Here is a 22,829-nt window from a genome sequence, read left to right on the forward strand (position 1 = left end):
TGATACTACATCAGAGCCTGTATAGGAGTGCTGAGACCATAATGAATAAGATTACATGGACAGGGGGGACTGATTTGAGAACAGCATTCCTATCCTGAGACCCAGAGGAAGTCAGGAGGGGCCACTGAAACACTGCCATCCAGTGGATGATATGTTTATTACACACTGTCCATAAGAGAAATGTGATCAGACAATTAAGTATATATTGGGATTAGGTTTATTACACAAATCCGCCATATATTTGCTGACGAGGGCCATGTTTGTGAGTGTGTGTGCACGCGCATAGAGTGGAATAAATTGAGGTGTGTGTATAGATTCAGATATATTGAGGTGTGTGTGTGTGTGTATGGATGTGTAAGAATACCAAGACACACCACACATGACAACAGTATATAGGTCAAAGTGATACTTTATTATTCATAAACCTAGGACCATATATATAATACTGTATAAATACTCTATATACTCTACATCCTTCTGTTATTTCAATATAATAACAAATAAAAATACAACAATAATAATAAAAGCAACAAGATTATACTTAACAACAATAAATAATGTTTGGATATTCTGTACAAAACGTCATCATCAAAAAAAAAACCTTCTCGGAAGGCAGGAGAGACTTACTTATGAAGTAGTAGCAGGAGAGCAGCCACACACACACACTCGTTCGCTTGCTCACACACCTCTTTGGTCTAGGACGGGGCGGAGTGATATGGCTTTGAAATTGGTTTTGTTCAGTCCAGGATGCATCTTGAATAATAAGTGTATTGGAATGAGTCTATAGGGAGATTCTACTGGAATGTTAGCAGCACATATCAACTTGTTCAGGAATGACCGAAGTTGATTGAAATGAACTGTATTGAGTTAGTTTGGTTGCGTACAAAGTCGTATGGATTAGGAGGGACAATCCGGATTGTCTTTTGTTCAGCACCCTTTGAAACAGGAAGTGCCTCCAACCGATACAGGGAGTGGAATGTGTGGCAGTGAGACCATTCATTTGTTTCTAATACATATACATACATCCTCACCCCAAGGTAACCAATTCTGTACAGTGATACATATAGTCCCCCCAAGATGTCTGTCCAGTCCAGCTAGGACAGACTGCCCCCCCACACACACACACGAACACAAGCATGCCATTGGCACCTAAAGCAGCATGCTTTTTCGAAAGAGAAGTGTCCATTTAAACTCTTCCTCCATCTCAGCTCCACTGACATGGGTGGGGGGTGGAGGGAGGGAGAAGGGCGCAGTGTGCCTGCAATGTGCCCCCGTGCCAGCCCAGCAGGCAACTGCACCAAGTCTATGCGGTGTTCTAGGGGTGGCAGTGCCACGGAGCAGACCCAAACAACACTAAAGTCTAACCTCAAAGTGGCTGGAGGGAGTTGAGAGAGATGTTGTTGGCTCTGCAGTGTCAGTCAATCAGTCGGCCACTTTGGACCCATTGGACCCCAGAAAACACCCACGAAAGCACTCTGCTTGGGATGTAAACATTCTCATGATAGCTCAATGTGTTTTCAGATGCAAAGTTCATGACGATATGGTTGTTTTAGTCTTTTTCTATCTTTCTTTCATGAGTTGTTCTTTAGGGACGTAATAATGAGGTGGGCTGACAAACTTAGCAGGTGCTCTGGTTGCACAAGTCCAGCAGTGGTCGAGGCCTGTCTTTATGGTCGCAGCTCTCGTGGGCGAGTGTACGCCCGTTGTGTCCCACGCAGCGTAGCGGCCGCTTGCGGAACCCACGGCCACAGCTCTTGGAGCACACCGACCACTCCCCCAGGAACCACGAAGGACAGGGGTCTGAGGCGCAGGGGCATGAAGCCAACGGGCGCAGCTCTTCCGGGCACTCCCGCGATGGCCGCCCCTGGGGATCCAGACACAGCACCTCCCTCAGTTGAGTACCGCCCCCACAGCTCTGCGAGCATGGGCCCCACTCCCGCAGGGTCCACTCAGCTTCCCCCAGCTCCCGGATGGCATTGATGGACTGGCGGCGTGCCACCGTTCCGCCACTAGGTGGCGCCAAAACGGGTCTTGGCGCAAAGTAGCTGTATTTGACACGGGGGCGGGGCGAGTCGCCTACAGACAACACCTGGATGGTCAGGGCCTCGGGAAGGGGCGAGAAGCTGCGTAGACGCTCCAGGGAGGCGGAGCTACCGCTGTATCGTAGCAACGCCCCCTTGAGGGCGATGTCTGTTTCGAAAGTCATCAGCTTGTAGTCGCCGTTCAGGAGGTAGGTGCCGTCCTGGCGCAACACTGCCAGGTAGCTGTTGTCATGGCGACCCCCGCCGGGGGCACGTTGCTTCACGTCCAGGTGAGTGGCGCCAGCGGGGATGGTCACAACGTTCTGGTAACCAGGCCTGAGGGACAGAAACACACAAGGGTCAAACATAGCCAAGGGTAAAAAGTTATGCATAAGTGTAAGAGTTAAGTCTATGAGTAAGAGACTGAGTAAAAAAAAATGTGGCAGTACTAAGAGGTGTGATAGAGATAGATTCATTCGAGAAAGATAGGATTCTACAGACTGTAGTAAAATATATTAAATGGGCTCAACTAGAAAACAGTAATTTAAAGTCAAAGATGGCTGTTTTGAGGTCATAGGTCATTGTTCTCACCTGGCACGCTCCAGGGCACCCAACACTTTCTTGCAGGTGGAGCCGTTGCCTCCGCACACGCTGCACTTGTCGAAGCGACGGCTGGAGCCGATGATTCGGTCACAGCCCGCCTTCACACACTGACCCTGCACACACACTGAGGTGGAGTCCGGGCTGCAGGGAGTACCATCAGCCACCTGACAGTTGCAGAGAAACAGATGTTAGCCTAGTTAGCCTAGACAGCATTAGCTTAGCCTAGTTAGCCTAGAGACCGTGTTAGCCTAGTTAGCCCAGACAGAATTAGCCTAGTTAGCCTAGAAAGTGTTAGCTAGTCTAGCTAGCCTAGATAGTGTTTGTCTACATTTTTGCAAAAGTGTCTGTGGTGTGACCTGACTAACCTTTGGTTTCAGAATGAAGAAGTAGCCCGTGCCCTTGGCCAGGCAAACCAGCTTGCAGCGGTCTTTGGGTGAGACGCCGGCATATTTGGGAACCCACTCCACGCCCTCTCCCGAACCGAACGACACCTGTGCCGAAATATCGTTGTGGGCCAGACACTGCTCCTCGCGGAACGACAGACCTTTAGAGAAAGAGGGATGAAGAGAGAGAGAGAGAGAGAGAGAGAGAGAGAAGTGTGATATTCACTGTTAGTTTAGCTTGAGCATTATGTTTACTTTACAGTAGGCTGTGATATTCAAATATGGCTATTCTCGAATGTGTAGAAAGCATAAGTATGGGTACAATATGCAAGTCAGTGTCCTATGTGCCTAAATAAGGATGTATAATATCAAAGTATAAATATATGAATGTGTGTAATAAGAGTAATTAGTGTATTAGCTATGTAATAAGCATGAACTAAGTATATAATAAGTGTAATAAGCATGAACTAAGTATATAATAAGTGTAATAAGCATGAACTAAGTATATAATAAGTGTAATAAGCATGAACTAAGTATATAATAAGTGAGGCTAGTAGAGGCTCTTACCGTTGCTCTCAGGGCAGATCTCTGTGTTACAGGAGCGATATTGGATCCTCTTGCCCTCGCAGTACTTGCCCCCGTTTTTGGGCAGGGGGCTATCACAGTCCCTGAAGGAGTACTGCACCCCTCCGTTGCAGGTACGGGAGCAGTCTCCCCATGGTCCCCATACACCCCAGGCACCGTTGACTGGGGTCTGCAACAGGAGAGGACGCCATCGTTATTCATAGTCACATACACTAGCCCATATAATATTTCAATAGTCCTATAGGTAGTCCTATAGCTAAAAAGCTAATAGTAACCTTCACTTTAGCCCCTATAACAGGGGTACTCAACTCTTACCCTATGAGGTAAGGAGCTTGCTGGTTTTCTGTTCTACCTGATAATGAATTGCACACACCTGGTGTCCCTGGTCTAAATCAGTCTCTGATAACAAGGGAACAATGAAAAATGCAGTGGAACTGGCTTCAAAGTCCAGATTTGAGTTTGAGGGCCCTATAACATTTCAACACTCTAATAGCTAGCCTGATATTAAAAAAGACATAACATTGGACCTAATCCAATGTAGCTAACACTAACCAATCCCAAAGCTGCATTATGCTTCCTTTCCCCCCAATGGACCAATCCCATCACTCCCATTGACTTTAAGACTTTGTCATAGGGCTATGTTATAACAGTCTTAACACCCACCTGGTGACGAGCGGCCTCCGTCTTGCTCAGACACTGTCCTGCCAGGCAGAAGCTGTCATGGCCACACAGCGTCCCATCCGCCCACGGGAAGTTCTTGGTCTGACAGACCAGAAGTCCGTTGGTTGTGGTCACTGTGCACCAGAGTGCCACACATGTGGTACTCAGGTCGGGACAGTGCTGTGACTCCTCCCCGAACGTCAGGCGACATTGGCGGTTGGCGTCGTACACGTTTCCGGGTAGCATGGCAGGGAGCGGCTGGGGCTTGTGGGGCTTGTCCAAAAGGCACTGGCCGTGTCCGTTGTCCATGAAGGTGGTGACCATGAGGGCGGAGCAAGGCGACCATGGCTGGAGTTGGTCCAGGTTGGACAGGGTGGACGCCATCATGTGCGAGCCCCAATGGTCACCGTTGACGCTGGCACACTGCTTGGAATCGTCGTGGGGCATGTTGAACACGTGGCCTAGAGCGCAAAAGAGAGGGAGGAATGGAGAGAGGGGAGACAAGGGTTGGTTTGGGACTGAGAGAGGAGATGTGTACTGTGTGTGGCTAATGACAGAGATGTGAATATATGGTGCACATGTTTCAGCTTGGCATCAGGGTGGCATCTTACCGAGTTCGTGTGCCACAGTGAATGCCGCCTGCAGCCCGTCGTCCTCGATGATGGAGCAGCTCCGCTCCGGATCGCACACCGTGCCCACATCCGCCATGCCTAGTGTGTCACAGGAGTGGGCGCCGCACAGGTCCTACAGGGGGTGAGAAGGGACAAAACACATCTGTCAAACTCACTGCTTTCCCACATACAGACACAGACACAAAACCGATATCATATAGCAGGACCCTGTTTCAAATCAAAAGTAGCGCACTATATAGTGAATAGGGTGCCATTTGGAAAGCAGAATCAACCCTAGTAGTTGTGAAGGTGTTGCCTGTTACCACGGTAAACATTGGTGTAAAAACATTGTGAAAACAGTGCTAAAATACAAAAGCAACATACCGTTCGGGTGAAGAGCACGGCCGTGTCGTAGTGCTCTGGGTGGCGGTCGCTGGGCGGGTTGTGCTGCCGCTGCCACTGGCAAAAGTTGCGGAGGGTCAGGGCAGCGTTAGACGACACCTGGGGGCCGCTCTCCTCCTCGTAAACCACCAGGAGCTTAACCACGGCTAGGCTGATGGAGTTGCGGATGGTGGGGTGGCGGTAGAGGCGCGATGCCACCGCCATGATGGTCAGCAGGTAGGGCTTGAGGCTGGCACCGTGGAACTCGGCCATGGACTGATCGGCCACGATCATGATCTCCACGAAGCGAGGCGTGGACACGAAGCGCTTTGACCTCTGGTGGTGGGCTGGATGGAAAGAGAGAAGAAGGGAGAGAGGTCAGACAAACTGGCCTAGAATCAGACTTTTAATACTGCTCTCTTGTGAGAGCCTGTTTTCTGTGGTTTAAATTGATGAACTGTTAGACACAAAGATGAAATGTCAAATTGCTTATGGCAAATATCTGAGTCGTCACAAGAGATTTTATGTGAGTTGTACCATGTGATACTACAGGCCAATCACGGGTTTGTAGGCTACAAATGTGTATTTTCTAGGGCAGATGAATAGCTACTGAGCACTGAGCAGATCATCTCTCCAGATGTGTGTGCTCGTTGGGTGACTCAGCAGCCCCTTACAAAAACTCACATGTATTTCACATGTGATTATTACATATGAAGTGTTCCAAAAACACATGTGGAACTTCACGGGATGTCTTACCGTCAGAGGCCCTCTTCCTAATGACTACATTCCCAAATTGACTTTCACTGGGCGGAAATTATGCGTGAGAGGGGGAAGAAAAAGAATTCTGGGAAAATGTCTGACAGTGCTGACCTGTAACGTGCAGTACCAGGAGGCGGCGAGACTAGTTTCCACGTATCACCCCCACCAGCCCCCGTCCCAGGCCCGTACCTCCCTCCCTCGTTCACTCCCCGCTCACTTCCTCCGAGCCTTACCCTCCCCCTCTTGCCTGCGTATACTGTCAAAGCTGAGCCCATTCCCCGTTAACCCTCGTTGTGCACCGGTCAAATTATCGACTTATCCACCCTTACCTCAACATTTAAATATATAGCCTGCGCTGTGTAATTATTAGAGTCTCAGATGTTTGCGTAAAAGGGGTATTTTACGGATCACTCCAAGACAGAAGTTGAGGTGGTTTGGATAGACAAATCCTCCGTTCCAGGAATTGAAGCCCCAGGACACCGCGGGTACAGGAATTGGTCCAGAGTCCATTTCGTTTGCCATTCATGATGTAGACACATAACACAACTAAGTGACTATGTGGAACAGCTTGGCTTATTGTTTTTCTTACTAAAAGACGTAGGCCTATGAATATGATCTAAAGTCAGCATATTCCGAAATGGATCCAGGTCAAAGGTTTTATAAGTGTTAATGCATACCTGGGTGGTCGGGGTTAGTGGTTCCATGGTTTACTTTTGTCTCCCGATTCTCTGGCAACCTGTCCTCTTCCTCGTTGACCCCGCACTTTGAGCTGCTCTCCTCTGCAAAATATTCCCGACCTCTCCGGCGAATGAGGTGGAGGTCCCCATCCATAGGCTGTGCATCACTCGATTTATTGGGATGGATGAAGTACTCTTCACCTTGGAGGTAGAATCCGCCCCGTAGTCCGTGACACAGGTTGAGAGCAGCTGCGGAGTCCTCCTCCCCGTTAACCGTGCCCGAGAAGAAGCACTGAGTCTCGGCTGCGCTGCTGTCAGATTCCCGCTGCGCCTGCGACTCGGGGCTTCCCACCACATGGAACACAAACCCAGGTGCCAGGAAGGTCTGATCCGGCTCTAGCTTCAAGACCACCCGTTTGCCAAATACGTCTAACCGGTAGACTCGCATCTCCGACTCCTTTTCTCGCTCCTCTACTGAAAGGGTCCGGCCCTGCTCGGCATCCCTCTCGGGCCGAACCGGGTCGAGTCTGACCGGTACAACTGTACTTTCCTCCCATGTGCCGTGCGCCGCTCTCACGCACAGAGCCGTAATCAAACTGAACGAGACGCAAACGAACGACATCATATTCCGTGTCAAACCCTTCTAACTGAAATAGAAAACTATATTGAAGTGTCTGGCGGAAGCAAGTAAAATCCGTAAAAGACTCCACTAATAACTAAAAAACATCAGTCCAAGAACTAAAACACCTCCAGTAATGAAGTAAGACTAAAAAAAACTAAAACGGAAACAAATCCAGTGCAAAACCCATTCAAAATAGTCTACAGCTCAGACTTCATATCTTGGTGCTTCAAGCTCGAGTCTTATATTCTCTTGCTCGAAAAAAGCTCAGCAATAGATCAATTCCAACTATTCGGAACGTTGGTGTTTCTTTCAGCCCTGTCTTGAATACTCAACAGCTGTTTGAGTTTCTATGTGACTTCGGGGCAGTAATTGTTTTCTACTGTGCCGTCTAGTTTCTGCTCATATTTCGCATTAAAGGCGGACAGACCCCGGCTCCCTATATATCCCCAAACTCGGGACCACCCCTTCCCGAAGCCGCTTTGATCTTTTAGAGGCAAAATCTCGTGCGCAACAAAACGCAGACATAGAGACGTGCCATAATAATCAATCAATGTGGAGTGGGACGCGTTTGGCCCAGGAAACTTTTTTTTTCCCCTGCTCCGCTTGTAGGCGGGACTATAGCCCTCACTCCTCTTCCCATACCCCGTCCTCCCCTAAATGTTCTCATCATTTACACTACAAACTCTCATACTTTTCGCCCCTGCTACTTTTACGCGGTGCTCATATAGCTATAGGCTATACCCACACGTTGAATGTAAATTATACTTCATGAGGGTAGAAGTGGTTAATCTGTGGCAGGGTTGTGGTGTCTGTGAAACTGGAGATCTGGGGATAGCATGTCAGACATGGCATCTATAGCACCGGGGCTCGATACCCGGAGGTTGGAGTCGTTTGCATCGCCGCAGTGTCAATCGAGCCGTGCGCCGTGGCGGCCTGGTGGGATTCCGTAGCTCTTCGGGGAGAGGGAGCGCAGAGGGGCCGGTGAGTTCTTAAGGTGGAATAGTCCCTTGGACGCTTCTCCTCCACTCAACTCTCCGAGGCCGTGGCCCCTCTCCATGGGCGGACCCCCCTCCCAGCCCCCCCCTCCCAGCCCCCCTCCCAGCCCCCTCTCAAACATATGGTGCAAACCGCATCACTTGTGTAAATCCAGAACTCTGGAACCTTCCCAAAATAATTATCGACGGATTACTCGCCCCCTCCTAGTGACCGAGTAATTATTTGCTAAGTATTATATATCACGTTTGAATAATGATACATGACACACCAATAAAATACGAAACCCAGCCGTGTCTATGTGTAGTAAGCCTATTTACATGTACATGTTAGTCTATTCACCCAGATGACAGGACAGACAAGTGGTACATACCGTATGGGAACAAAACGAGACGTCACAGGTATAGTGCAGGAACACCAATAGCCAAGGGAAAAGATCAAGAGATAAGATGGATAAAGTGCCATACACGGTGGTCTCAACCTCTTAGTGAACTGCGAGTCTGTTATGAATATGGCCTGGCAAGTAGAGTATATGAGGGAAACATTTATAATCAATTCACTAAATGCGTTTTTAACGCATTAGTTGGAGTCCACATCATGCTAATTTAACTTACCATTTCGAGGGGAGAAGCGTGATGGGCCACCTTAAGCGCAACAGGCCGGGGAGAGGGAATAGTTGTCGTGACATAGTTCTCCAACAGATGTCAGGCGTGGACCGTGGAAAAAGTATCAAAGGACAATGGCTATGGCTCCACTACTGCCATAAATCCAATACATGGCACATGCTATTTGTGTGCATTGCATGCCACACATGTAAGGGACAAAAATATGAATTGGCTGTATGTAAGATCATAACTTCTATCTTTATTAAGCCAGTTATGGAGTCATTAGGGATTCTAAATCATGTCCAAAAGGGCCACAACATGAACAGGGCCATGATACCACCCTCAACTGTACACTTCTGTGGCATAGAAGGGCATTTAGTCCCAATTCTTGTTGAAGGGTCATTGATTGCCAAATCCAATATCGTTGAATTAATTATGTATTACGAATGACATCTTGTCCTGTATGGCTCAGTTGGTAGAGCATGGCACTTGCAACAGCAGGATTTGGGGTTCAATTCCCGGGGCCACCCACACAAAAAACTATAAGTCGCTTTAGATAAAAGAGTCTGCTCAATGGCATATATGGATATGGCACCTCTGCTGTCTCTAAGTGTCTTATTCTGAGGTCCAATGTTATTTTGGGATCACAAGTGAAGGCAATAGGTTGTTGTTGTTTTTATTGGGTATTACATTTAGGCACAGAAAAGGATTTGCAAGGCGTAGTCATATAGTATTATTGTGCATGTGAAGATCATTTCTTGGTTACAACAGCCCTATAGCCTGCAGATGGCAGCACAACATCACATTTGACCTCAGTGTTCTGACTTCAGTACCACGGGGACTGTAACTTCCATCAATGCAAACACTCGACAGGCCACATGGGGACTTACAGTGACTCTACAGCCCTCGTACTAGTCCCTAGAAAGGAGCAATAAATTACACTAGAACATAGTGAACATATCAGCCCTTAAAGGGGCAGTCTGGGATCGCTACATCAATTTTTCAACTTTTAAATGACTGATCACTGAACCCCTGTGAAGGGAGACAGGGCTATTATATAATAGCATATGCAGCTACACCATGATTGTTGTACACATATCAGTTTCTTAAGGGAGTAACAGTTATTACGCTATCTTAGTGGACAAGTCATACGGAGAGATGGAGTCTACTACACAACATTTAGCACGCATATTCATTTATATGAGGGCGTGAAGGTTAAGTACACTACATTCCCATTGGCTATAAAAAGGAATGAATGTCACTACATTCTAGAGTGTGTGTGTGTCAAATCTGACGTTTGCACTTTTGCATTTCAAACTCCATCCGCCGCTACTCATCAGTAGTTCATACAGTAGTCCCTGTGCCCTTTTGATGTCTTCTTAATAGCAACAGGGTAAACGCACGCACGCATGCCAGCACTGCACACACGCACACACTTCTACTCTCATCTGACCTGGGATTGTGGTACAATGATCCATCATCATCGTAATCATCATCAATCGCGTAGTGAACAAGTTAAAGACAACGTCTTAGTAAATGCAGGTATATGAGGTACAGCCATTGAATAATGAGAAGGGAAGAGCAAGGGTATGGTCTTCCCTGAACTCCATGAGGTGAGGGTGACACTAAACAATAGCCAACTAGGTTTTTATGTTCCTTTTATTAACTGTGACTTATGCTGTGAATTATAATGGTTATACTTTCATCACCTATCAGTTGTATTCTCTCTTCTTCACAAAGAGTGGAAATGGTCTTTGAGTTCTTCTCTCCTAGCGGTTATACTGTCGCTGTTATACTGTTGTAGATCGGTGTAGTCTGGCTGTCCGTCTCCATCGTCCATTCCAATTCACAAAATGAAAAATGCCAATCAATTCCTGAATGGACTGATTACCGTACGTTCCATTTGACCCGAGTGCATTGTCACATGCTCTAACAGGAGTAGTTTTGATCACATTGTCATGGGGCACAACTTTCACTGTAACAACTGTATGCATGGTTTCATGACCATAGGCCATAATCTAACAAGACCTGGCAACAAGGCTTTATCCTCTTGTATGTCATGTAAAAAGGCTGAATGAGAAGGAAAGAGAGAGAGAAGATGCTTTGCTACTTTAATTCAAGTCTCCCTTTCAAAAGATGTTTCGTACCCCAAGGCTCTTTCCTAGTCAAATTTTAAAAAGTTCTGAACACGTCCAATAAATGAATGAAACAGACAGAGCTTTTAAAAATATACATTTAATGTACATATATTCATGTAGATGACTAGAAAATACACTTTTCTTAAAAATGATTTATTCTGCACAGTCATATTCTTAGTTAAATAGTAAATATGATACAACATTGCCATTATAATAAATAAATTCATCACGTTTTATTTCACATACCAGTTGTACAAACAATAAATTACAAGTTCAGTGCTGTGTTTCTGTCGTTCAACGAAAGGGTCTTTTCCCATGGGAAGTGTCAAACAGTAATACATATACAGTATGTGTGTGTGTGTGTGTGTGTTTGTATGCGTGTGGTTTAATTTTCTTTCCATATTTATGTGTGTGTGCAAAATGTATTCTGTACATATGTGATATTGGTGTTTATATCTAAATGTGTAATTAAGCAATTTTGGGGTGTTGTGTATTCTTTATGTGAATGTGTGTCTGTGCCTGTGTGTGAGAAATGAGAAATAGGGAGTTGTGCCTATGTGGCAAGAGCCCATATGTATCCAGTATAATGCATGTCTATCATCACTCTTGAAAAGGTGTGTGGTATAGCATTACAAGCTCATGAGGGATAGAGGGATGACGGAGAATGGATGGTAGTGGATGTGAGAGTGAGTGAAAGACTGAGTGTGAGAAATGGATAGCTTAAACAAGAATGTGTCAATATGTTGAATGAGAGATGGAGAGGGTGAGCGAGTGAGAGAGAGATAGAGAGAAAGAGCGAGCGAGCGAACTGTAGAAGTGTATTTGGTCAGGTATGACTGGGATAGTTTCCCTCTTGCTGTATTTGCGAGTATCCAGTGCACACATTGTCATACTAGCAATCATTTCTTTATTCCCAGACAGACAGACAGACAGACAGACAGACAGACAGACAGACAGACAGACAGACAGACAGACAGACAGACAGACAGACAGACAGACAGACAGACAGACAGACAGACAGACAGACAGACAGACAGAGACATGGAGAGCCAAAGAAACACAGTGACAAAATGGTAGCGACCCTCTAGCACCCGCATAGTGATACAAATGGAACTGAGGGTTAAAGTCCATTAAGAGAGTTTAGGACACTGAATATGACAAAAACACTATATGTTCACACTTGTATGTTTACAACACACACACACACAAATGTCAAGCTTAGCCCCACACATTATGTAATCCCATAAAATTACAACCTTTAACCTCCACAAAGGTCAGAGTTGAAGGGTCACCATGGTCTTTTGGCCCAGAGTCACTCTATAGGTGTCACTGGGCATTGGCAGTTGGTAGTGCTGAGCGATTAGTGCTTTTTGAGGTCGGTTCGGTTTTGGTTCGATTATTAAAATATCAATATTTAAAAAATATATGAAATGCACTATGCATTATCTGGGTTGAATGCTGTAACAACATTTATTCACATTACTTTACTTTAATAAAATATTTCAGGTGTTTTTATTACATTTGTTTAATTTTATGATTTTATTATTTAATTCCAAGTTATTTCTATAGAGCTGCTGCCTATGCTGTCTGACAAAATCAGTATTTTAGTAGTTCTTAAAAGTAAAATAGGCTGCTGAATTCCAACTATCAACCACTTAGATTATGCATTTTCAGGTACAGATACTTCGCAAAGTAACTGCTCTCTATCCCTCTCGATCGCACATTCTTCTGTACTAACCTAATGTAGCAGGCATAAAAGAAAGACACAGACCGGACAAGCACGCACGCAATCGATTATCATCATTGTAGTTAATTAGCATGTTTTCTGCACTAAATTATTTAGAATATTGGCCTGTTGGAAACTACAACTCCCTACAACTACATTGCACAGTTCAGGATTCAGTTGATTTATTTCTTAGAGAAACTGCCCAATGTACGCATTGACTTCACAGAAAAAAACATAACTAAATGGAATTCAAATAATTGAAACGAAGTCTGTCAATTAGTTGTTTAAAAACCAAAATAATAAACACAATTTAGGTTAATCGCTCAGCACTAGCTGTTGGGCACAACTCTGCCCCAACTCACTCCATCACTGTGTGTCCATCTTCTGACCTGGGATGTTTGTAGTGCGGTTCAACCCCATTTCTGGACTGGTTACAGTAAGGATTGGTTGCTCTTGCTTGTGCCCCCAGCCTACTTCCTGGTCCGCAATCCAAACAGGAAGTTGGATAGACCAATCGTATGTGGAGAATCGGCCGTGGGAGGAGCAAGAAGAAAAAGGGGACCCCGAAGGGAAGTGGAGAAAAAGTACCACGCAACAGACTAGTACGGAGGCCCATTGTCCAGAGGTGTGCAGTCACAGACAAAGAGACAAAGCGGACAATCATGAAAAACCCACAGTAGCAAGAACATACAGAAAAGCAAACAAAATGTGTCATTAACAGAGGAATACAAACGAAACCTTCAGATAGAGGAGGGATTTGGCAAGTGGGTGGTTGTTGATTGGGCGGCTGCACTATTCGGAAGTGTCCACATGTATCCGTCGTATGTCTGTAGCTATGCCAAGCAGGGCCTGGCATAGTAGGTTGGTGGTAAGGAAGAGGAGGGGTTGACTGTCAATAACCAGTGTCTCTGTCTGTGTGTACCCCCTACTTTCAGGGGAGTCTAGTTTCTGGTCCTTTCAACACTTTTTCACTAGGCATTGTTTGAAGGCGGAGGGGCGGTCGCCCAGAGGGCAACCCTTGGCCAGCTTGGCCTGCGGGTCCTTGCACTGCACCGTGCGGCTCTGCCAGCCCGTGTCACAAGTCCTGGAGCAGATCATCCAGGGGCCAGTCACCCACTGGGGCCCAGAGGCCGCCGTCGACACCCCTAGGGCTGTAGAGAGAGCCATGGCCGAAAACGGGGCCGATGTGGTTCTACTGCTTGATCTTATAGAGGTGGTTGTTGTAGTAGTAGTGGTGGATGTGGTTGTGGAGGTGGGCGGGGGAGGTGGCGGTGGTGGAGCCAAAACCTGACGGGGCATGAAGAAGCTGTAGCGGATATCCAGGGGCCTCTTGGAGTCCGTGGCCAGAATCTGAACTGTAAGGGCCTCTCTGAGGGCCCCAGGGCCCATGCTGTGTAGCCACTCATCCCGCTGGCTCCAGCCACTGTAGTTGAGCACCGAGCCGTTGAGGGGGATGACTGTCTCTGAGGTAGAGATCATGAACTTGCCGTTGAGGAGGTAGTCGCCACCGGGACGACGCAGGGCCAGGTAGGCTGTGTACCGGGGCTGATCCTTGGGCTTGTGCTGGCGGACCTTGATGTGGGTGGAGCCCTCTGGGATCTTCACAACGTCTGTGTAGCCCTTACTGCATGGGGGAGGGAGAGAGGGGAGAAAGCAGTTACAGGAGAGTGTTTACAGGAGAGAATTTTACAAACTGACTCGTTGGAAAGGTGGCATCCTATGATGGTGCACCGTTGAAAGTCACTGAACTCTTCAGTATGGCCATTCTACTGTCAATGTTTGTCTATGGAGATTGCATAGCTGTGTGCTCAATTTTATAAACTTGTCAGCAACGGGTGTGGTTGAAATAGCAGAATTCACTCATTTGAAGGGGTGTATATATAGTGTATGTCTATCTTCACCATTAGAAGGTGTGATTTTATGATTACAAACTCTTGACGTACAGTGAAAAGAAAAAGTATGAGAACCCTTTGGAATTACCTGGATTTATGCATAAATTGGTCATCACATTTGATCTGATCTTCATCTGAGTCACAACAATAGACAAACACAGTGTGCTTAAACTAATAACTTACAAATTATTGTATTTTTTCTTGTCTATAATGTATACATCATTTAAACATTCACAGTGAAGTTTGGAAAAAATATGTGAAACCCTAGGCTAATAACTTCTCCAAAAGCTAATTGGAGTCAGGAGTCAACTAACCTGGAGTCCAATCAATGAGATGAGATTGGAGATGTTGGTTAGGGCTGCCTTGCCCTATAAAAAACACTCACAACATTTGAGTTTGCTATTCACAAGAAGCATTGCCTGATGTGAGCCATGCCTCGAACAAAAGAGATCTCAGATGAAGAATCTTTGACTTGCATAAAGCTGGAAAGGGTTACAAAAGTATATCTAAAAGCCTTGATGTTCATACGGTAAGTCAAATTGTCTATAAATGGAGAAAGTTCAGCACTGTTGCTACTCTCCCTAGGAGTGGCAGTCCTGCAAAGACGACTACAAGAGCACAACGCAGAATGCTCAGTAAGGTTAAGAAGAATCCTAGTGTCAGCTAAAGACTTACAGAAACCTCTGGAACATGATAACATCTCTGTTGACAAGTCTACGATGCGTATAACACTAAACAAGAATGGTGCTCATGGGAGGACACCACGGAAGAAGCCACTGCTGTCCAAAAAAAAACCATTACTGCACGTCTGAAGTTTGCAAAATGTGCACCTGGATGTTCCACAAAGCTACTGGCAAAATATTCTGTGTACAGATGAAACTACAGTTGAGATGTTTGGAAGAAACACACAACACTATGTGTGGAGAAAAAATAGACAGCACACCAACATCAAAACCTCGTCCCAGCTGTAAAGTATGGTGGAGGGCGCATCATGGTTTGGGGCTGCTTTGCTGCCTCAGGGCCTGGACAGCTTGCTAAAAATGAATTCCAAAGTTTATCAAGACATTTTGCAGGAGGCCATCTGTCTGCCAATTGAAGCTCAACAGAAGTTGCGACAGGACAACGACCCAAAACACAGAAATAAATCAACAACCGAATGGGTTCAACAGAAGAAAATACACCTTCTGGAGTGGCCCAGTCAAAGTCCTGACCTCAACCCGATTGAGATGCTGTGGCATGACCTCAAGAGAACAGTTCACACCAGACATCCCAAGAATATTGCTGAACTGGAACAGTTTTGAACAGAGTAATGGTCTAAAATTCGTCCTGACTGGTATGCAGGTCTGATCCGCAACTACAGAAAATGTTTGGTTGAGGGTATTACTGCCAAAGGAGGGTCAATCGGTTATTAAATCCAAGGGTTCACATACTTTTCCTGCACTGTGAATGTTTACACGGTGTGTTCAATAAAGACATGAAACCTTATAATTGTTTGTGTGTTATTAGTTGAAGCAGACTGTGTTTGTCTATTGTTGTGACCTAGATGAAGATCAGATCAAATTTTAGGACCAATTTATACAGAAATCCAGGTATTTCCAAAGGGTTCATACTTTTTCTTGCCACTGTATAGAGAGATGAGGGAGAAGGGTGGATGTGAGAGGGAGTGAAAGAGTGAGTGTGAGAAATGTATATCTTTAAGAAGAATGCGTCAATGTGTCAAATGAAAGCTGTCTTTCTCTCCAATCTGTAGACCATTCCTTCAAATGTACTAAAGATGTACAGTTAAAATACAGTTTACTCGCACACTTTCACTTTACAATTGAGTGTAACGGAGCGGAATGTTTTTATTTTTCTAAATTGTTTGAACGGAAATGTTTTACCTATATGCACCTGCAACTTACTACAGGTGAGAGAAATTACACAATTAACAAGAATCATTGCCTCCAAACAAATATTTAGAATTTTGAATAATTAAGTAAAGGCCATTTTTGATTTTGATTTGGTCTTTTCTTGGTGCTGCGCATCTGACAAATACACATGTAAACACCAAGTGTTTTTTCAATTTCAGTGGTGTGTGGATTCCCTTACCTCATCTTGGTGAAGTTGCCTATCACTCTGATGCAGCCGGTGCTGTCCCCTCCACAGATGCCACACTTGTCAAACTGCAGCTTGGATCCGATGATGCCGTCACAGCCTGTACGCACACACTTGCCCTTTACACACACTGAGCTGCTGTACGGTCGACATTCTGTCCCGTCCACCACCTGGAGAAGGAGATATTAGCATATTGGTTGTTGTTGTAGTCTTCATCATCATAGAGGCTCACCTCGTAGGAGATTGTTGCTGATTACTGCCGAGGTGTGGTGGTCTCACAGGCGCTTATAGCTGCAGAAGCATTACCCAGGTGGGTGCTACAGATTTGGTGGTAGATGTTTTAGCTTACCTACAAAGGAGGAGTAGCTGTGAACTTCAATGACAGAGGTGCCTGATGAAGAGCCTGACCGTCTGACTGTTATTTTTCTCTCGCTGGCTGTATGATGAACTATCGACGCCACCTGCACTCAACTCTACTTTACTGAACTGCGTCATTATTTATCTGTGGTAGACCATCTCCCTGAAATATATATTTTTAAAGCGACTTTGAGATTCTGTATGAATAGCGGTACATAAAATAAATCTATCATCTTCATCATCATCATCATGGGTATATTATCATGTACAGTGCCTTCAGAAAGTATTCACACCCCTTGACTTTTTACATTTTTTTGTTGTGTTACAGCCTGATCACACACAATACCCCATAATGTCAAAGTGGAATTTTGTTTGTCGAACATTTTTGAAATTAAAACAATTAAAAGCTGAAACGTCTTGAGTCAATAAATATTCAACCACTTTGTTATGGCAAGCCGAAATAAGTTCAGGAGTAAAAAATTGCTTTAAACACATAAGTTGCACGGACTCATTCTGTGTTCAATAATAGTGGTTAATGTGACTTTTGAATGACTACCCCATCACTGTACCCCACACATACAATTATCTGTTAAGGTCCCTCAATCGAGTAATGAATTTCAAGGAAAAGAAGGGCACCGATTGATATATGTGAAAAAAAAGCAGATGTGGAATAGCCTTTTGAGCATGGTGAAGTTATTAATTACACTTTGGATGGTGTATCAATACACCCAGTCACTACAAAGATACAGGCAACCTTTCCAATTCAGTTGCTGGAGAGGAAGGATTTCACCATGCCTGTACACCAAGCATGTACTGAATAAAACATATTCCAAAACATGCATCCTGTTTGCAACAAGGCACTGAAGTAATACTGCAAAAAATGTGGCTTTACTTTTTGTCCTGAATACAAAGCGTTATGTATGGGGTAAACCAACACAACCCTTCACTTAGTACCATTGTTCATATTTTCAAGCATGGTGGTGGCTGCATTAGGTTATGGGTGTGCTTGTCATCGGCAAGGACCAGGGAGTTTTTTAGGATAAAAAGAAATGGAATACAGCTAAGCACAGGCGAAATCCTAGAGGAAAACCTGGTTCAGTCTTCTTTCCAACAGACACTTGGAGAAGAATTCACAATTGAGCAGGACAATAACCTAAAACACAAGGCCAAATCTACACTGGAGTTGCTTTCCAAGGCGACATTGAATGTTCCTGTCTATATCAATATCATCATCATCATACTAGCAGAACGGACACTACAAGTCTTGCTAACATAGGTAGTGGACTAGTGGAATACAGCACTCGAAAGTACTGTACCCTCACTCACACTCTTTCACTCCCCAGTGCCCTTCTCTTATTCACTCACCCTCTGCGAGAACACCACATAGTAGCCTGTGCCCTTAGCCCGGCATGTCAGCTTGCACACATCTTTGGGGAGCACTCCTGCGAACTTGGGTACCCACTCCACAAAGGTCTTCATCCCCTTAGGGTCTGTCTGGGGGCCGTTCCGCACCTCACACTGCTCCTGGCGGAAACTCTTACCTAGAGGATGAAAGTTCCACCACACATTAGAGTGGGAACATTAGAGTTTCAGACTGTGTGTGTGTGTGTGTGTGTGTGTGAAAGAGAGAGTCAAAATATTTACCATCTATTGTAAGCCTGTGTATTTGCCTGCGCAAATGTATACTTGTGTGTGCTTATGCGTGTCTATACCACTATGTGATCACACACGTCAGCTAGTCAATCTGCAGTGCTACACTCACTGGGCGAGGGGCACGGGGTGGCACTGCAGGACCTGTAGATGGCTCTCTTGCCGGTGCAGTAGCGCCCATTGTTTCGGGGTGGCGGGTTGTTACATAGACGCTGGGCGAACTGCACCCCTCCACCACACGTCCTCGAACATGCCCCCCACGGACCCCACGAACTCCAACTACCATGGTTAGATGCCTTGGAGAGGAGAATGAGGAGAGGAGAGCGGGAAGATGAAAGAGAAAGAGGAGATATGAGAGATGGAGGTGATAGGAAAGAGATTGAGAGAGAGATAGAGAGAGAAAGAGAGGAGAGAGATCAGAGGAGGAGAGGGAGGAGAGAGATAAGCGAGTACTGTTAAAAGTTGCCTAGTGCGCACATTAAAAGTTGGCAGCCAAGCCACGTGTAAAATGTGTGTCTGTGTGTGTGTGTTATGCATTTGTCTGTGCATGTGTGATGCATGTGTTTATGTGTGTGTGTGTGTGTGTGTGTGTGTGTGTGTGTGTGTGTGTGATCCATTTGTGTATCTGCATGCAGGTGATGGTCTGTGCAAGTTGAATACATTGAGAGGGTTGTGGGGTGATAGAAATGAAAGTAATGATGGTGATAGAAATGAAAGTAATGTTCAAAGGCCACCCAGTACATCAAGGCAATGTCAGACTGTTGCATTGTGCTATGCTAGCTCACATGCTAGCATACAACATCTTGAGGGTATAGGGTGAAGTTGCCCCGAGATGCTGATCTTGGGTCAGTTTAGCATTTTCCCAACTAATGGTTAAGGTTAGGATTGGGGGAGAGAAAGCTGATCTGAACTGTCTTGATTTTTTACGATTTGTCTCTATTCTTCTTTGTTTGTTTGTTCTGTGTTTTTAATTTTACATGTGTATTATTACTATAATTGTATATGCTATAGATGTTGATATCATTATTATATATATATATTATATCTAGAATATTGATATTTGCAATTTCAGAACTGTGATGACATCACAGAGATACATCTATCCTGATTTACCTCTATGACATGACCATTTACCATATATATATATTGTTTATATATTGTATATACTGTATATTGTTTGTATAGTATTTTGTATTGTTTTAGGTCTTGACGATGAAGGGGAGGTCACGGAGGCTGGCAGTCACTAAAGTGCCTGTCAAGTTTCTGTTTTTTACTTTATGTATTTTATGTACTTTGTGTATTTGACTGTTTCTAAACTGTTAGTAAAAACGAATCCATGATATTATTAGACTAATGGTAACAAGTTCCTCATCATGGAAAGATATAATGTTGTTAGTAGATCTGGGTTCAAATAGGCCTAGTATTCTATATCTTCAAAGAAAATATATAATACTTTCAGCATTGCTTAAGCCTGTCTGAGGTGCCAGATGGGCAGGGTTCACACTTTTGGGAGTATTCCATTGGTTCCAATGCGCCAGGCAAGCTCAATCAAGCACAGATTTAAACTCAGGTTCAGTTGTTAGATAGAATAACAATGATTCATTCTACAGGTTCTATTCATTCTAATTCTGAAATCTGTCTTACTACAACTATCAACCCATAGAATTAGAATGATTCATTCTATGGGTTCTATTCATTCCAATTCTATCCCATGACAACTATCAACCTATATAATTACAATGATTAATTATAATTCTATATTCTATCACACTACACTTCATTCTATTGGTTTTTGGGTTGTTAGTTGTAGTGGGTTCAGACCTGGGTTCAGGACCTTGTGCTCAATTGAGCTTTCCTCAATGGACCAATAGAATTGTCCAAAAACGGTAAACCCCACCCATCTGGCACTCCAAGCAGTATAGAGCAATGATCAAAGTATTTGAAAGATTTCATATAGGTTTTGAACCCAGGTCTGAGTGGGTCATCATGACCAGCGACTGACTGTTGGGCTGAAATAGGCTATAAAATTAACATGTACTCTCTTACTGACTTACGGATTACCATTCTTACAGACTATCCTTCAGCTCAAAGCCATGGAGGAGGATAAGAAAAGTTCGGAGTCCAACCAGAAGAAGGAGGAGGAGTTAAGGAGGACGGAGGAGGAGTTTAAGAGGAGGGAGGAGGTAATGGAGAAGAGGGAGGAGCAGGTAGAGAGGAAGGAGGTGGAGAAGAGGGAGCTGCAGGTGGAGAAGAGGGAGGAGCAGGTGATGGTGGAAAGGAGGGAGGTAGCGGAGGAGAGGAAGGAGGTGGTGGAGGAGAAGGAGGTAGCAGAGTAGAGGAAGAAGGTGGTGGAGGAGAGGAAGGAGATGGCGGAGGTGAGAAAAGAGGTCGAGGTGGCAAGGAGGGAGGTGGAGAAGAGGGAGATGCAAGTGGAGAAGATGGAGAAGACTGCAGGGAGAGAATAGAAGATTCTGAGAAGAGAGAGGTGGCAGATTGTTCTGAAAATCAAGTGGCTGATCGAAGAGAGGATGGCTGTCAGGGAGGAGAAGGAGAAGGTTCTGAACTGGGAAGAGGATGTGAAGGTGAAGGTGGAGGTGAAGGGAGAGGAAGTGGAGAGGTTGAAGCGCAGCTGGAGAAAGAGAAAGAGTTGACAGAGGGAAAGACAAGGAAGATGGAGAAGGAGAGGCTGAGGAAGGAGAGAGAGGAGGTGGAAGGAAACGGAGTGAGGATGGTGAGGGAGAGGATGAAAATGAATAGACTGGGGCAGGAGTCAATCCAAGAGATGGAGAGAGGAGGACTCTGGCAAATCAAGCCAAACTCCTGGACATAAAGAATGGAGAGATAGAGAAGAGAGAAAAGGACATCGCAGTCAAGGAGTGGATGAAGAAGGAGTTGGAGAGGAGGAAGGAGGAGCGAGAGGCGTTGGTGAATGAGAGACAGAGGCTGGTGAGTAGGATGGTCAAGAATGAAAGAGAGATGAAATCCTACAGGGACAGTTGCTATGTAGGATTAAGGTCAGGGGTAGAACATTTTATAGCCCTAACCCAACACATAATCAATAAACTAACAATGGACTGTAACCCCTCATCTTTGATCCTAGGATTAACCTAACCCCCCTATGTCCTGTTTTTATTTTGTTGCAGCTCTCAGTGGGTCGTTGTACCCCCCTCCTCTTCACCCTTAGGCCCCCCAGGGGGACCACCCTCCAGCAGGCTCCTCTCCTCTCCTATGCTCTCCTCACCTATCCTCCAATCCCATCCGCTCCCCTCTCCTCTTCCCATCCAAAATAAACATGCATATTTTCATTGAACATTTTGTTTGTGATTACTTTGAAATAGATCATTGGTCTAGATAGATCTACTGTATATTCTAGTTAGATGTCTAGCAAGTTGGTCTAGATATACAATATAGACCGTGTTTGGGAATCTACTCTGAATATATAGTTTACCAAGCTACCAAATACTGCACACGGGAAGAAGTTAACCTACACTAAATCTACCCTTAAGAAAAATATAATTTACTTATCTAAAGTTACTAAATCTGAAATTGCAAGAACAGATCACTTGGAGTCAGACGTTGACAGAATGTGTCATTTTGCCTATTAAACACAAAAACGATGAGAATTAGGCAGGTCTGCTGCTGAAAAAGAAAAGGAATTCTTGCCAACAACCATATATATATATTTTTTTAAAGTAGTGTATGTTTCCAGTGATTAGCTACACCACTACATGGCAAAAAAAGTAATTAACTACTGAAAACACAAACAAGCTTCTGTAAAATGTGGTTAAATTACTAGTCGCAAAACATGTAGTTCACGACTCCCCAACACTGAATATGTCTAGTCGGTCTAGAACTATATTCTAGTTAGGTGACTATAGCCTGACATATCATTCGTATCAATAGCCACAAGTCAAAATATGAATGACCAAAGCATATACAGTAGGCTTTGTATATTCTGTTGACAGTGATTCAGGTGGGATGTCTCTTTTTTAATAATTCAAAATGAAGTGACACTCTTACAGTGTAACTCTAATAGAAGGAAAACATTTTGTTTCATGTTTCAACACAAAGA

General features: G+C 44.8%; 2 protein-coding genes across 2 annotated transcripts in view; both read right to left on the reverse strand.

Annotated features, from left to right (window-relative positions):
* Nucleotides 1–391: 391 nt before the first annotated feature.
* Nucleotides 392–7,735, reverse strand: LOC112266603 (A disintegrin and metalloproteinase with thrombospondin motifs 1). The gene is made up of 8 exons (XM_024444227.2): nt 6,681–7,735; nt 5,248–5,591; nt 4,864–4,996; nt 4,256–4,713; nt 3,575–3,761; nt 2,990–3,168; nt 2,613–2,788; nt 392–2,357 (listed from the first exon to the last, which is right to left on the reverse strand). Exons 1-8 carry the CDS (start codon nt 7,303–7,305, stop codon nt 1,619–1,621), a joined length of 2,841 nt encoding a protein of 946 aa, XP_024299995.1. The 5' UTR covers nt 7,306–7,735; the 3' UTR covers nt 392–1,618.
* A 3,380-nt stretch (nt 7,736–11,115) lies between these two features.
* The window catches only part of LOC112253905 (A disintegrin and metalloproteinase with thrombospondin motifs 5-like), a 29,191-nt gene continuing 17,477 nt past the window's right edge, over nt 11,116–22,829 (reverse strand). Inside the window, exons 5-8 of the mRNA XM_024425988.2 lie at nt 18,870–19,053; nt 18,473–18,648; nt 16,745–16,920; nt 11,116–14,388 (exon numbers count right to left, since the gene is read on the reverse strand). Of these exons, the coding sequence (XP_024281756.1) occupies nt 13,722–14,388; nt 16,745–16,920; nt 18,473–18,648; nt 18,870–19,053 (1,203 nt within the window). The 3' untranslated portion in view covers nt 11,116–13,721. The remainder of the gene's footprint in view (nt 14,389–16,744; nt 16,921–18,472; nt 18,649–18,869; nt 19,054–22,829) is intronic.

This window comes from Oncorhynchus tshawytscha, linkage group LG14, assembly GCF_018296145.1.
Source record: "Oncorhynchus tshawytscha isolate Ot180627B linkage group LG14, Otsh_v2.0, whole genome shotgun sequence".
NCBI classification, from domain to species: Eukaryota; Metazoa; Chordata; class Actinopteri; order Salmoniformes; family Salmonidae; genus Oncorhynchus; species Oncorhynchus tshawytscha.